We start from the raw sequence: 14033 nt of genomic DNA, 5'->3' as shown, positions 1-14033 counted from the left end.
AATACAAAATCCACTAATTGAATTAATTACTTAGCCTATACTTGTGTCGAGAATTCGAGAACGTATGAAGGTCCACAAGAACACTGCGTGAATACATTCTATCCTTCATTCACGTGGAATCAACGTCGTCTGCTGCACCCGCCCGAGACGTCAGTTCCTCTAACTGTATCTTCCCAACGGCGTATCATGTGACTGTTTCTTGCCATGAGATGAGAAAATTTTGTGGTAATTACATTTGTTCTTTCACAAGATTAGGAAGCCCCGCACAAGGCAGGGCATCAAAAAATTAGATTGAACTCATATTGTTCCTCTCCACGGAAATCTTTAGTAAAAGGCGAAAGATTTATACGATCTGAAGAGAAACATGAGTGTACTGACATCTACGACTTGTTGGAGAGGTCGTCACTTCCCGACATACACCTCACGGTAACGGTGGCAGTGCGCCGACAAAACTAGAACTAATAGTTTATGTCAACTATAATCTATTTATGTGAATACACAATTTATATTACAAATATGGTTTAAGATAAACGTGTTTATTCTAAACGATAGATTTAGCAAACGTTTGAAATATTGCTCGCAGTGTATGATGGGTAGTGGTACGTTGAGCTCGGTTCCATACCACACTAGTATGGAATAATAAAGTAATAAATAGTAATAAAGCTTTGCTAGCTCCTGAACTTAACAAAAGGAACCCAGTTGCCATCCTCGTTAATAACTAGCTCAAACACGAAAATAAAAACAGGGAAATGCACACAAAAGGGAATAAAATACCACAACAAGGCAAAAAAAAAAAAAACTACGCATGCGCTGTACACCCATAGGCGTAAAAAACTATGGTGAAAACAAATCGAGAGGATTATCTCCTGTTAATTCCGTTTTCACACAGGAAGCTTTCCAGTACAAAGAGATGCACAAAAGACATAATAATTATTATTCAAATTATTATTCGAATATTATCGTTATGTCGAATGGATGCACACATACTGTATGTCGTCGTTAAATAACAAAATCCTGCGAAGTTCCCTAATAATTTCCGTTAAAAAAAACAATATTATATATATATTAACGACACTTTACAGACCATCTTGTTCATCAAACGGAAAAGATGAATTTTAGATGATGATGATTTCCCCATAGGCCTACCTATTGTTATATTACATTATGTATTTTTTTCTTATTCTAATTTTTAAAACTTTTATCTTACAAAAATTACAATTGGATAAGGAAAACCTCTATGTGGTTGTTGAACTAAACAACTCCTGTCAATACTAAGATCGACCCTGTGTTGCGGGCTCACAAATTGACATTACCTTTTTTTTAAGGGTTCACGAGCCAAAAGACCTTTACTATTCTCCACAAAAAAGGGCTGAGCTGTATTGTTGCAAGAAACAAAGCCCAATTAGGTTATAATCCCTCATAAAACATTGCTGAACAATGGTGGGTGTTTCATAGACAAAGTGTAACAGCAGTGAAATCCGACCACTTTCCCCATCTCTTTGAATAAGGGAACACCTTCAGGCAGGTTTCCAAATTTACAATACTTGCCCCAATTATCTTTATGATGATGAGGATGTCACATGTAGTGAAGGCTCGAGTTGCACACACATAGCAAGCCTATAAGTGTCCAAAAAACAATTGTCTAAATTGTCACATAGACTGCAAATGGTTGGTGCCTACCACAGTGGTTGACAACAATACCTACAATGTTAAGGATCAACAGTTACAGTGTAGACTTCCCTCCCCCTTACCCACAAGGGGCAGAAAGATTTTGCACAGGCAGATGGTCCAACAACTTTATATTTAGGTTTTGTAGCACGGTAAACAAAAAGACATTTGAATAATGTCCATTTTCCAAAAAAGCCAGTGGAGTGTTACAATCTATTGTGCAGTTTGAATAGTCTTCTTTGGGATTTTACAGGTAATCTGTCTCATAAAAAGACATCACATTGACTTTCAACATTTATGAGGTTTATTTGTGGTAATGCCTCACATCTGAAAAATTACAAAAGGGAACTGACAATATGCTGCATAATTTCATTATTTATGATTACAGTCCAGACAATATGTCACAATGTTAGAAGAACAACAGTCAAATGGCATTTTTGTGCAAAAACATCAATACTGTACGCATCAGAAAACACAGTTATCATTAACATCAAACTGGCAGGGCATTCTGTGTAAATGTAAAAAACAATACAACAAATTAGCTCTGAAGAGGATGTCAAGCAGTATAAATAGCACTCCAAACACATTACTGCAAGTTTATTCTTCATCTTCATGAGAAATCTGCATCTCTGTGGATTTTAAACAAGGTGATGTTACAGACACATTTGCTAGCAGCAATAGGGTTTCGGAGTGTTCTCTAGACCAGGACTACACTTTACTAACAGTTTAAAAGAGGGCACCCCATATTTAAAGCACGCCATAAAAAGTTGTGAACTTGGTCCGGTTACATCCAAAAAGGATTGATTGGTTCTTTTTATCTTTTGGTCATCTGTTCAAATATAAATATAGGTAAATATTTTTTAAAAATAAGGCAGGTTTTATTTTTGATGTCTCTCCCAGTGGGATTGGTCAGCCTATTGTGTTGTTTTCACTGTCCACAAAGCCGCATGTTGTGTAGTGGTTCATGTTCATGCACAGAAGGCTGGGCTGCACAAAGGCATTGTAAAACCGCTCATTTAAGAAAGTGTCCGTGTGCAGCTTCACCCAGCTCTGTTCAGTTCATATGGCCTTGACATCGATAAGGTGGCCATGCTGGGCCCCTTGCCTTAGGGTCTTGATCCCTTGCAACTTGCGGCCGTGAAGTGTAAAGCGGGACCAGGCAGCCAGCTGGAGCAGGGCACAGGTGATAGGCACAAACACCAACATGTAGAAGCAGCCCAGGCGTAGAGGTGGAGTCCCCAAACCAAAGGCAACGTCAGGCACAGAAACAAGAGAGTCCTTCAAGGGTTCCCTATCAAAAATATCATAACCTGGGGAAGAGAAATCCAACAGGAGAAAAAAGTAATTCCTTCAATAATTAAACAAAAGAAATACACAAATGGGTCATGGGTAACCGCTAATCTAGTAAATTAACACTTCAAACTCATAATAGGTTATGTTTAAGTGCATAATTGGCACAATTTTTTTAAATGTTTTCTTTCCGAAGAGATAGTTTACTTTTGAAAAATACGTTTATATGCTGGAGGTAGATGAGAAAATTGATACCACTCTCATGTGTGAATGTAAAAAAAAAAAAAAAAAGCTACAGCCAAAAGACAGTTTGCTTAGCTTACCACGAACTTTTAAAGCCCAATGAATGCAGAAACTTGTAGCAGCATATGAAACAAGGTAATTATGTACACGTCATTAAGGAGGCCCCAGACTGAGTGTTTGTGTGTGTACCTGTGTAAACACACAGCAGCCAGGTGCCAATGAGAGGGGCGAACGTCTGGCCAGGTTTGGTCAAGAGAGCAACCATCCCGAAGAGGAGAGCGGAGGTGGCCTGCTGACGTCGATTGACCACAAAGTCCTCATCCACCAGATCGGAAATGACCAGTTTCAGCAGCTTGCACGTCCCCTCCGTAAACACTCGGTTACTAGGAGGAAGAGAAGTGTCCAGTTACTGTCTCCAGTCCAAACAGTGGCGTAGTTTGTGAAAAAAACAACGCCATTTTGATTTTAAAGATGTTTATCAAGAGTAGATTGCTCAGTTCTACTTTAGAGTATTCCTGTTAATGTGTGTCAATAACCATTCCTAATGCTTCCATTTGTTGAGATCAGGCTTTTAGAATGACAGGAAATGCAGTTACAATTTGTAACTTGTTGCTTATACGTTTCTGTATCAGCTAAGCCTTAAGGTTTGAGGTTTCAGAGAAAGAAAAAGCATACACACACTGTTGACAACTACCACAACTTTGACAAACATATGACTAATGACACACACTATCAGGGTTAGGCTGCTGAGTGCCAGAGACTAGAGAGAGATTATGAATCCTGTTTTCAACTATTATTAGACATTAATAATGGAATAACGTGACAAACTAGCTACCTTTTTGAAAACCTGGAAGTTGCTTAGCATCTTCTCTGATTCAGCAATGTATGCTTGCTCTTTATTTACCAGATATTGTTATTCTGTTATTTCAGTACACTCTGTTCTACAAAACCTATTGTCTGTCTTTCCCTGCTCTGTGTTCTATGGCTAGATGGTCTATGGATAGAAAGTATATGTTATATTATTCTTATTATATGTCACAGATTTAAGGCATAGGATTTTTTTTTTCGTTCTCATGAGTGAAAGAGGCACAGACTAGAGCAAAGTTGACCTTTCCTGGGAACAAAAGGTCTTGCAGCACAGAAAAGTTAACACAATATTTGGATACAACATGTAACGAATGTTGAGTTAACCTTGGTAACGGGCTGCGACGGAAAGAGTCCTTGACAAGTCCTTATGAATGTGAGGCACGGAACGACATGTGTTGCTGTGTGTTTGTGTATTCAGTGATGAAAAATAATGAACAAAACAAGCCAACAAAAAAAACAAGCTGTCACACATCGGATCCCTGATGCGTGTGCTGATGTGCGTGGCCATACCTAGCAATGAAGATGCACAGCAGATAAATGTGGTCAGCCCCTGCCAACAGCATAGCCACACTAAGTCCCAGTTTGAGCATAAATAGCCAGCGGATAACCTGGTAAACCCCATAACGCTGGCACAGTGTCAGGAAATACAAGTTGTTCAGGTGGGGGGCAATGAAAGAGATGCCTGCGTGGGAGCAAAAGCAGAACTAAATTAAAAAAGACTAACCAGCAGAAAGAATAGTAACTGTAAACATACCAAATAATAGCAAATAATATAGAAATATGATCCATTCTGGCCACAATTAGATCGTTTTCTAACAAGTCAGCAGATGTTTTTCAGAATACCACGTCAATGGTTTTCTGCCATCTTCATGATCTTGACGTCTGGGAGGATGATTGGATCAGAATATTAATCTGCATCATCACATTTATCTACTTATTGGCAACTAAAATGTGATTAAAATAATTTAAAAAGAAGCGTGTGTCACTAGCTTGCATGCTCCCAGTATTAGCTTTAAACTGTGTTTTTCTCCATTCAGTGTAACTTTCATCTCACAGTCGAACCCAGTATAAAATATCTAAAGAATACTCACACTAAAGTCAATTTCAATCATATGTGGTTTACATTCAGTGTGTATTATGCTGTGATAATTATTGCAGTATCGATTACTAACAAACCTGAATTAAGAGGACTTGAATTAAGAGGAATGTGTGAGTTATCAGTCTGTCCCTTACCGAGTAAGATTGAACCTGTAGAAGCAGAAACATTGTCCGACAGCAGATGTTCCAGGAAAAGAGGGAAGAAGTTGCTGTTGAAATGGCAGTGAAACACCTTTAGGGGAACAGAGACAACAATAAAAAGTTAAGCTATATTGACTATGTGGAATACCTGCAGAACAGGGACATGGAAGTAGTTCTTTTGGAGATTATGGTGAACTAGTGTGTGTTGTAACAGTGTTTTGCCATTGAGATCGAGCTAGCATGCTAACGCTAGCATGTGCTACGGTTAGCCACCTTGTCTCGGCTAGCGACATGGAAAGCCGCGCAGATTTTGAACAGCTCACCGGGAGACTGAAGGCAGGACATTCAGAAATCGTAACTTACTCAAAACAGCATGGATAGTTTGTATGCGTGTGGAAGCACCAGAGACACGAAATAACACCCCAAATCCCGGGAAAAAGTCATAATATATACACAGCATATAATATATTTTCACAATATGGGCACTTTATGTAATAAAACCTTGAACGATGTTCCACAAAACACATTTCCTTGAATGATAAGCAACCTTAAGGTGCCCTTTAAAAAAATGGACCCAAAACTAACGACACATGATGAAATACAAGACCAAATATGGATTTTCCAAAAGAGTTTAAGTGTCTGCCCACTTTATCTCTACTAGCACTTTCAGCAAACGTAACCTTACCTGAATAAGGTTCATTGACACAAACCACATGAAGTTCTTGTGTTTGGAGAGCTGCTTGAGGTACTGTCCAAGGGTGACGGGTTTTTCTGGGTGAGTAAGTGGAGCATTTTCAACACTCAGCCTGCGACAGAGTGAAAGCAGACAAGAGAGGAGTGAGATGGAAAGAGAAAAAAACATCAACATAGTTCAAAAGCCTGTCCACCAAAGTTACTGAGAATTTCAAGATCTTTATAAAATCCTTACTCTTTGAGTGTCAGTGCTTCATCCTGCCTTGGACGGACTTCCTTTTGGAAACGACGCTGTAGCAACCGAGACACTAACAAAAAGCCCAAGATGGAAAAGGCGGAAAGAGTCACACAGAAGAGACGGAAGGAGTAGAAATCCTCCTTGTTCCAGAAGGAGTAAGACAGAAATACGGAGAATGAGCCCAAAGCGCTGAACACGGAGCAGTGGAAGTTGAGGCGTGTGCGATCGACGGCGGACACAGCGAGGTCAGCCAGCAGGGCGCTGTGGTGGAGGTCCACCATTGTGAGGAAACCATCGTACAGACACAGGCACAGCAGGAACTGCAGTCCCGGTCTGGCCCACGCCACCCAGAAAGCCAGGAAGGACAGAGCAAAGAGAGGGCCATTTGTGGAGAGAGCCTTTAGGCGCTTCAGCACCACCTCTGGAGTTGTGATCGAAGAGCCTGACCTGGGTGGAAAAACAAAAATCTGAGTATTTAGATACAAACACAACTTTTGCACAACATACAGATAGAGTCATGTACGTATAGAGTTAACAACAGATAAGGCCAAAAGACCTAAATACATTCTCTCAAGCTATTTGAGTCTGTTTTGTTGCCAGAGGATATATTAGTGGTAACTTTAACATGGTTGATGTTATATATAACCACCTATGTAAAAACAGAATCTGCAAACAGCAGGGACGCAATATTATATACTAAAAAACATCATAAAAAGAAGAATGTGAATGGTGCACATCCCTACTTTACACTCTAAACCGAATATTGTGATGGACTTTGTTATGTCATCACCTGATGACAGTACAGAGTCACAGATAGTTTAATAAAAATGAAATGTAAACACAGATGGCATGTTTGACAATTCTCACTCTGACGACGCGTTTACCTTGCATCATTACTGCAGCGGATAAAAGAGTTAACAGTGAAACAGTTGCGTGTGCATGGGTGTATAAATGTCCTTGCTTCGGGGCAATGTGTGAAGGAATAACAGCGTTCTGCAGTTTGACTGGAAAGCTTGGAGGGATTTGAGGGCTTATTCTTATTGAGATGTCTGTCGTAGTCACATCCATATTAAGGAAGCCCAATTTAGCAAAGCTTTTTTCTCTGAAACCAAAAGGAGAAAGAAAGCAGGATGGAGACACTTACTGAGGAGAGCTGAGGAAGGAGCGATCACTCAGCCAGCCGAAGAGAGGGTCGTTCAGACTGTTCCATATGAGAAACACTGTCTGTGGAGCAGCAGACAGAGGGCAGAAAACAAGACAAGCATGCTATTTAAAAATCAACAAATAAAGGATGATGATGGTTTATCAATGAGCCACAACGTGATACCACGCTTTAAGATAAGAAAACTAATGGGAGGACTGTGGCTCTAAATAAGTGATAATTACATAGAGCCATGACAAGAATCCATTTATCATCAGGCAATTCTAGTTTATTTCTTATTTAAGCACAGCTGGGCAATATTAATAATACTACATTTGTATCTTTTTTACCTTTATTTATTCAGGGAAGGTTCACTGAGAGGAAGCCTTTTTTTTGCCGGGTTAAGGGCCTTGCTCAAGGGCACCTCAGTGGTGGTAATAAACTCTCTCCAAAAAGGATTTTTGTGAAGTCATGACCCAAATACCTAAATAGATATCATGTACACTCTATATCTAAACTAGAAGAACATCTTCTGGTTACTTTGTGATACACAGTTTTTTTCTTTAAAGCCCAGCCTCATTAAATTTTCTCCAGCTCAAATGGTTTTAAAGATAGAAAACTGTGGCTGAACATGGTGGCCACATACCAAACCGGATGGCAGGACTGACATACAGTCTTAAAAAAAAAAAAAACACAGCTGACACACAGCAACATCAAACTGGTAATTAGTGCTACATTTTTGCTACATTGTAGCCTGGACTACAAATCAAAGTGTACTTTTTTAACTGACACAGATAAAGACACAGGTCTTTTGTCACTCACCTCTCCCACCCAGAAGGACATTTTATCAATCTTGTAGACTGACACAAATGTCTCCACGTAGTAAAGGAGGAACACATTGTGGAGGATGGAGGTAAATAAGGCCAAAGAGCCGTAGAGCACTGCAGTAGAGACAACGCTTTGCCAGCAGCCCCAGGCGCTCCTGCCCATTCTTCTTTTTCAATCACTCTGCTCCGTCTTTTCTCTGTGCCAAGCTGCAATCATGTCACGGCCCGGCCGACCCAGGGTCACCACCTCATCATAGCCTGCAAAAAACACAGTGCATGTGGATAAATCCATAGTTATTTTTACTTCAGTAGACAAGGGAAAAAGAGTATTCTCTCACCCTGAAGCATTGAATATGGTATTCAATATTTCTGAGCATTACTAGAAGTTACAGCAACGTCTCCAATAGTAACATGTCCCCGTCTCTGCACAGAGTTTGCGCAGACCAAAGGGGGCTATTTTCATAGCAATGGTACAGCAAGTAGTCATTAAAGTTAGCTAGGCTGTAGACAACGGTTCCCTTCTCCTTTGGCCGCCGCCCAGCCGTGGTCTGTGTAAAACTCGGTAATTTTCACGGCCAATCTTGTGACACTCCAACTCACACAAAGCTGGTTTTCACAGAGAAACGACAAAAGGAAAGTCATACGATCATCACGTCAGTCATTTCAGGCAAAGTGCTTTCACTATGCGATATTTTCCTTAGGTGTCACATTCAAAATTGCATTCTGAGGGTGCTTTGAATGTGTTTCCCTAAATAATTTACACCTACTGTAAATGATAGAGACATCCAATCTTATTTTTTAAGACAAAGCAAGCACTGGCTTGAAAAATCACACTTGTCTCCATGTCACATCTCCTTGTAAATGGTCCTTTGTCATGCCAACTGCGGAGACAGTTCTCCACAGTTAAAGCCAATCCTGCATCTGTTTACATATTCCCAGGCTTGTTTTACTTCCTTCTTGAAGCCCCTGGTGCAGTCCCACATGTAGCACCCTTTAGGATAAAAAATCAGGCTTCTTAATTCCCCCCTGACTCCCACAAACTCAACCTGATCTACAAACTTGCTCTCTCATCTTTAGTTGAAAAAAACATAAAAGCTCACAATAACAGTGTGTCAAGGCGATGTGATACTTTCTGTCGGAGTCAACCACAATGTAGCGTCTAAGCAAAGTGGCAAAACCGCATCTTCACATCAGGATCTCAGTGAGATAAAACTTAAAGCAACCTCCTTTAGAGTGCAACAAAAAGCTTCCCAACCTTGTTCTTATCGGATCCAAGCAGTGAAGCGGGATGACTCGCAGCTGGTTGCACCATATCACATCTCTAGCACGTATCTTGCAACAGAGCAGGACGGGGACACTATAAATATCCATTTAATGTCCTCTCAGCCAAAGCAGATAAAGAGTGATTTCCACCTGTGGAGAGGTTTCTTGACAGGGACTCTTCTATTCATTCTGATAGCCAAAAGATATGATCACCAGATATGGTGACTGAGCTCGTTAGATCTGATCTCAATACGGATTACCATAACCCGATAAAAGGGGGCATCTCTCAGCCCATTTATCAAAATCCGTTTATAAATCCCCTCAGGAAAATTGGGAGTTGCAATAAGTCACAGTCAAATTTATAGCAAAAAATAGAAGTAAGAATAAACTAGTCAATATAGCTTAAGTGCAAGAAATATAAAGTAAAGTAAGATCAGGTTAAAAAGATTGTGTTGCTATACTATGGATTGTACAATTGCTATTTCGGACTTGTTGTTAACATTTAGATCCTAAATGTGGTTGATTATATATTATAACCTGGAAAAAAATGTTAAACAATGTTAGCAGGTTTTAAAACTGAATTGCATAGATATGATACTGAAAGTACAGTTTAATTAATCTGGATGTCTGATTCAGTAGTTTAAAGCAGAGAAAGTTTGCTTAAGACTTTTAATCCATCGCTTATTCGTAAAATCCATGGAAATACCGGAATAGATATGATTCGAATGAATTATAATGTTTCAGGTTACTTTGTTTTTAAAATGTGTGTATTAACTTTTATTATTTCATTTTGAATTACTACACTACAGGATGGATTAATGCCAAGGCATCGACCTGCCAATTATAACAAAAAACTAGCCTTTGTCGACCATTTTTAAGGGTTCTTACAAATGTGACCTTTGCAACCATTGTGCTGATATAAAGGAATGCAAGCAATTCACAAAACGTACTAGGGGCACATCATCAAAACGTTCATTAACTGTAACACTACGTTGGTTGTGTACCGTTTATACTATAGGCTACCTGTGATTGCTTTTACATAACCTAGGCTAGACAAAGAGACGATTAGACAAGGCAGTCTCTGAGCATAGGTATACAATTAGAAAAAGCTAATATTACACTCAAGGCTATAGTCTCACACTGCCAGACCTGCCTGCACACGCACAGCGATGCAGAGCAGCTATCTAGTTAGTGGTCAGACTTAGCATTTGTTACCTGTGAGTTTACTGGCTCCTTGCTCAGGTGTTGGATGTCTGATCTTGTATCTGCTACAGGTGAGACTGTGTGCTGAGCGCTAACGCTGCACCCTAAGGATGGCTACTTGTGCTACTAGGTGTGGGTTTTTAAATCAGCTCTATTTTAACATATAGCTAGGCTACTAATCATTTAAATGTCCAAATAAAGGGTTTTTAATTTAATACCAGAAGAGTGCTTCGGACCTTATCTTCTTTTTTTAACTTTTGTGTTCCCTTCTAAACAGTCCGGACCTTTTTTCTTCTAAAGTAGTTTAACAATTATTTAAGGTAAAATTATTTATTCACTATCAGGTATGTTTATTGCCTAGCTAGCTAACGTTAATTAATATACTTGGACTAACATCAATAAATGTAAACTTGCTCATACTCGACCATTGAAGCTACAACTAACTTCCCACATTTTGCGTAGTCCGCTGTCTGATAATAGCAGCTGGCATGATCGATTGTATGATATCTTGTCTGATAATATATATTATTGAATTGGAGAACGAGCTAAGCTAAGCTAGGCAGTTAGCACTAGCTAACCTAATTTTAAATGCTAGCGTTAGCTACCGTAGCTGGGTAACAGTAACAGGCTGCCAATGTGGAGATAAACACATTCACAACAAACTAAAGTATATTCACAAGAGGGAAATGTCACGTACCGACAAAAGACTTGTTTGCAAGACTGAATAAATGGTGTATTTATCGATGGAAGGCTGACTTGTTGGCTCGAGCTCTCCCTCTCGTCAGCAGCAGCCGTGAGACTGACTGGAGGCGGACACACCACGTCATGACTGAAGTCGGGTACTCACGTCCGTGACGGTCGGGGAAAAAAACAAAAGAACCTCCGTGACGGCCGTGGTGGATCTGTGAAGAGTTTCCCGGTATGTGTAGCTAGTCAAACAGATACTAGTCCTAGTTAACAGCGCCATAGTCCCGCATTTCCAGACCTATTTATATTATGATTTGTACTTCACTCGAGTAGCCCATTAATTTTCTTTATACTCTTACTTACTGCATTTCAGAGGGAATTATTTTTATTTTTATTTCACCACATTTATTTGACAACTTAAAAAAAACACAAAATTTAATCAACAAAATAAACTGTGTAAATTATTATTGTAATACAATTTAGTAGGCTAGGCTACACCTGTTAACTGACTGTTGAAACACACAAGCCACCTAACAGTAGGCCTAGCCTATAAAGTAATTATAATTACAACATCAAACATCAACATTAATGCATCAATAATTATAATAATGCAATACATTATTCTGAAATGGACCCTTATGCATAATAAGTACTTTCACTTTTGATACTTTACGTTAATTTTGATGCTCGTACTTTCAGTACTTTTATTTAAATACTAATTTGAATGCATGATTTGTAAAAGTCTTTCTAAACTGTGGTAGTGTAAGATACTGTAGAGTACACCTTTAAAACATGGAAATTAGGAACAGCCCTTTTATAGAAAGAAAGAAGCATTAGAAGACTAATCTGCCCCCATTCTTAGTCATTTTTTAATTCCTTATGCAAAGTCTGCATATGGCTGATTCAGTTGTTTAAACCAATAAAAGGGAGGAAAAGTTTGCTTAACATCATTAAGAACGACAGGGACCGTTGGGCCCGGTTGGGCCCCTGGCACTTCCGTGTTTGGGCCATAATAAAACAGGTGGATTTCCCCAAAAGAGGGAACAGGAAAATGTGTTTTATTTGTCTTTCCATCTCTTCCCCAGCAGAGGTCAGCCTATATTTGCAGACAGCATAGGTTCCCGTTTGAAAGCTTACTTTGAAAACTGTACAGTTTTCACCTTAAAAAAATTACATTTAATATCCATAAAGAATTCTGATGTCAGTAAAAATGTTGCAGTTAAATCTTTATGGGGACTTTATAACTTTCTACTCAACACTTAAATATAATTACAATATTGTACTCCGTTTTTCCAACCATTACAACTGCTATTTAAAAAAAATCCTTTTAACTTTTAAAAAGCCTCAATCATTGCCCAAGTAGCATATAGACATATATATAAATATATATAAATATATATATATATATATATATATATATATATATATATATATAAGAAAAATGTATGGTCAAAACATAAGGTAGGTCAACTTATTTGGGCTATGAATACAGTATGTGTGTGTGTGTGTGTGAGTGAGAGAGAGACAAAGAGAGAGAGAGAGAGAGGGGGGGGGCTTGTGTGCCAGCATTGGATAACTGCAGCAGAGCAGCTCGGTGTTTCGCAGCGGAGAGAACCAGTCAGAGGATATTTGTGGACTTTAGGAAACAATCGGGTGAGTCAGTCTTTTAATGCTTTTGTTGTATTTCAACTGTGCCCTTTATTGTTTTTATCCACTTTTCCTGCGCACACGCTCTCTGCACCACCGACCGTTAAAAATACAGCGCTGCACTCAGGTGAAGGTGCGTTACAGTGTGCGGTGGTGTTTTCCCTCTCAGCTCTCAGTGCTGCAGTCCGGGTCGGACAGGACAGGTGCACATGGGTGGATGTTTGCACGTTCATAGCCTGGTAGCCTATTACCTAAATCCATAATCGTGTAAGTTAGAGGTGCTGATGAATTACTGTGCGTAGGCTATGGGTTTTGTGTCATCGGGTCCATATTAGGACGGTCGTGAAGCTCCTCACTAGCCGACTGCATTGTTTTTAAAGTCAAAGCTACAGAAATCATACATGATAGATTTGTTGCTTATCTGTTTTTAAGCTGTCTAAATGTCTATTCGTGGAAGAGGTGAATTCATATATTTTCACATAAGCCCGATAAGACAAAGACAAGTGGAAAGAGCAGATAATTAGTCGGTAGATTGTAGGCTAGTGTCAAAAGTTCATTAAACTTAATCATCAAAACTTCTAAAATTACCATAGGGTCCTTGCTCTTAATTGGTTACGAATGAGTTCATAACTTAGTTAGATAATAAGTCACCCTCTAACGATGGGCAAGTTGATTTATGGTTAATAAACAATTTACCTATTGTTTAGAACAGATATTAAGGCATTACTGCAGTGACATAAATACCCAGATGCTTTAATTGAATAAAATTAATAATACCAAATACCATCAATAGAGTAAAAGTAGGTAAAAGGTTATTATCTAAATGTAATTAGGATATCAAAAGTGACAGTACTTGTTTTACACAAGTGTGGTAATAACAAAATATATATATATATATATATATATATATATATATATATATATATATATATATATATATATTAAAGTAGAGCTACCGTCAGATAAAACTGTAAAAAAAGTACAATATGTCCCTCTTAAATACAGTGGAGTAGTGTACAATTAAATT

General features: G+C 38.8%; 2 protein-coding genes and 1 non-coding gene across 4 annotated transcripts in view; 1 reads left to right on the top strand and 2 right to left on the bottom strand.

Annotated features, from left to right (window-relative positions):
• Positions 1 to 257: 257 nt before the first annotated feature.
• On the bottom strand, positions 258 to 372 carry LOC117937483. Its single transcript, XR_004655170.1, has one exon. It is a non-coding gene; the product is annotated as a U5 spliceosomal RNA (small nuclear RNA).
• A 1931-nt stretch (positions 373 to 2303) lies between these two features.
• On the bottom strand, positions 2304 to 11636 carry mfsd13a (major facilitator superfamily domain containing 13A). Of its 2 annotated transcripts, none has more exons than XM_034859978.1 (9): positions 11370 to 11636; positions 8202 to 8464; positions 7383 to 7462; positions 6236 to 6685; positions 5993 to 6113; positions 5302 to 5398; positions 4579 to 4750; positions 3391 to 3584; positions 2304 to 2978 (listed from the first exon to the last, which is right to left on the bottom strand). In XM_034859978.1, exons 2-9 carry the CDS (start codon positions 8367 to 8369, stop codon positions 2728 to 2730), a joined length of 1533 nt encoding a protein of 510 aa, XP_034715869.1. In that variant the 5' UTR covers positions 8370 to 8464; positions 11370 to 11636; the 3' UTR covers positions 2304 to 2727. The 2 variants fall into 2 exon arrangements, with proteins under 2 accessions (XP_034715869.1, XP_034715870.1); XM_034859979.1 differs by having other exon boundaries at positions 11336 to 11557.
• A 1290-nt stretch (positions 11637 to 12926) lies between these two features.
• sema4gb (sema domain, immunoglobulin domain (Ig), transmembrane domain (TM) and short cytoplasmic domain, (semaphorin) 4Gb) overlaps positions 12927 to 14033 on the top strand; it is a 32474-nt gene continuing 31367 nt past the window's right edge. The window contains exon 1 of the mRNA XM_034860184.1: positions 12927 to 13012. The gene's annotated coding sequence lies outside the window, so the exon portion shown is untranslated. The remainder of the gene's footprint in view (positions 13013 to 14033) is intronic.

This window comes from Etheostoma cragini, chromosome 21, assembly GCF_013103735.1.
Source record: "Etheostoma cragini isolate CJK2018 chromosome 21, CSU_Ecrag_1.0, whole genome shotgun sequence".
Lineage (NCBI taxonomy): Eukaryota > Metazoa > Chordata > Actinopteri > Perciformes > Percidae > Etheostoma > Etheostoma cragini.
The sequence above is the reverse complement of the archived record's forward strand: the minus strand, read 5'-3'. Positions and strand labels throughout refer to the sequence as shown.

Excerpts from the sequence above, each read along its gene's own strand:
- mfsd13a (XM_034859978.1), bottom strand. The coding sequence starts at position 8,369 with ATGGGCAGGAGCGCCTGGGGCTGCTGGCAAAGCGTTGTCTCTACTGCA. Across the intron at positions 6,686-7,382 it reads TCCTTCCTCAGCTCTCCTCA|GTCAGGCTCTTCGATCACAA; the intron begins GTAAGTGTCTCC and ends TTTTCCACCCAG. Across the intron at positions 6,114-6,235 it reads GAAGCACTGACACTCAAAGA|GCTGAGTGTTGAAAATGCTC; the intron begins GTAAGGATTTTA and ends ACTCTGTCGCAG.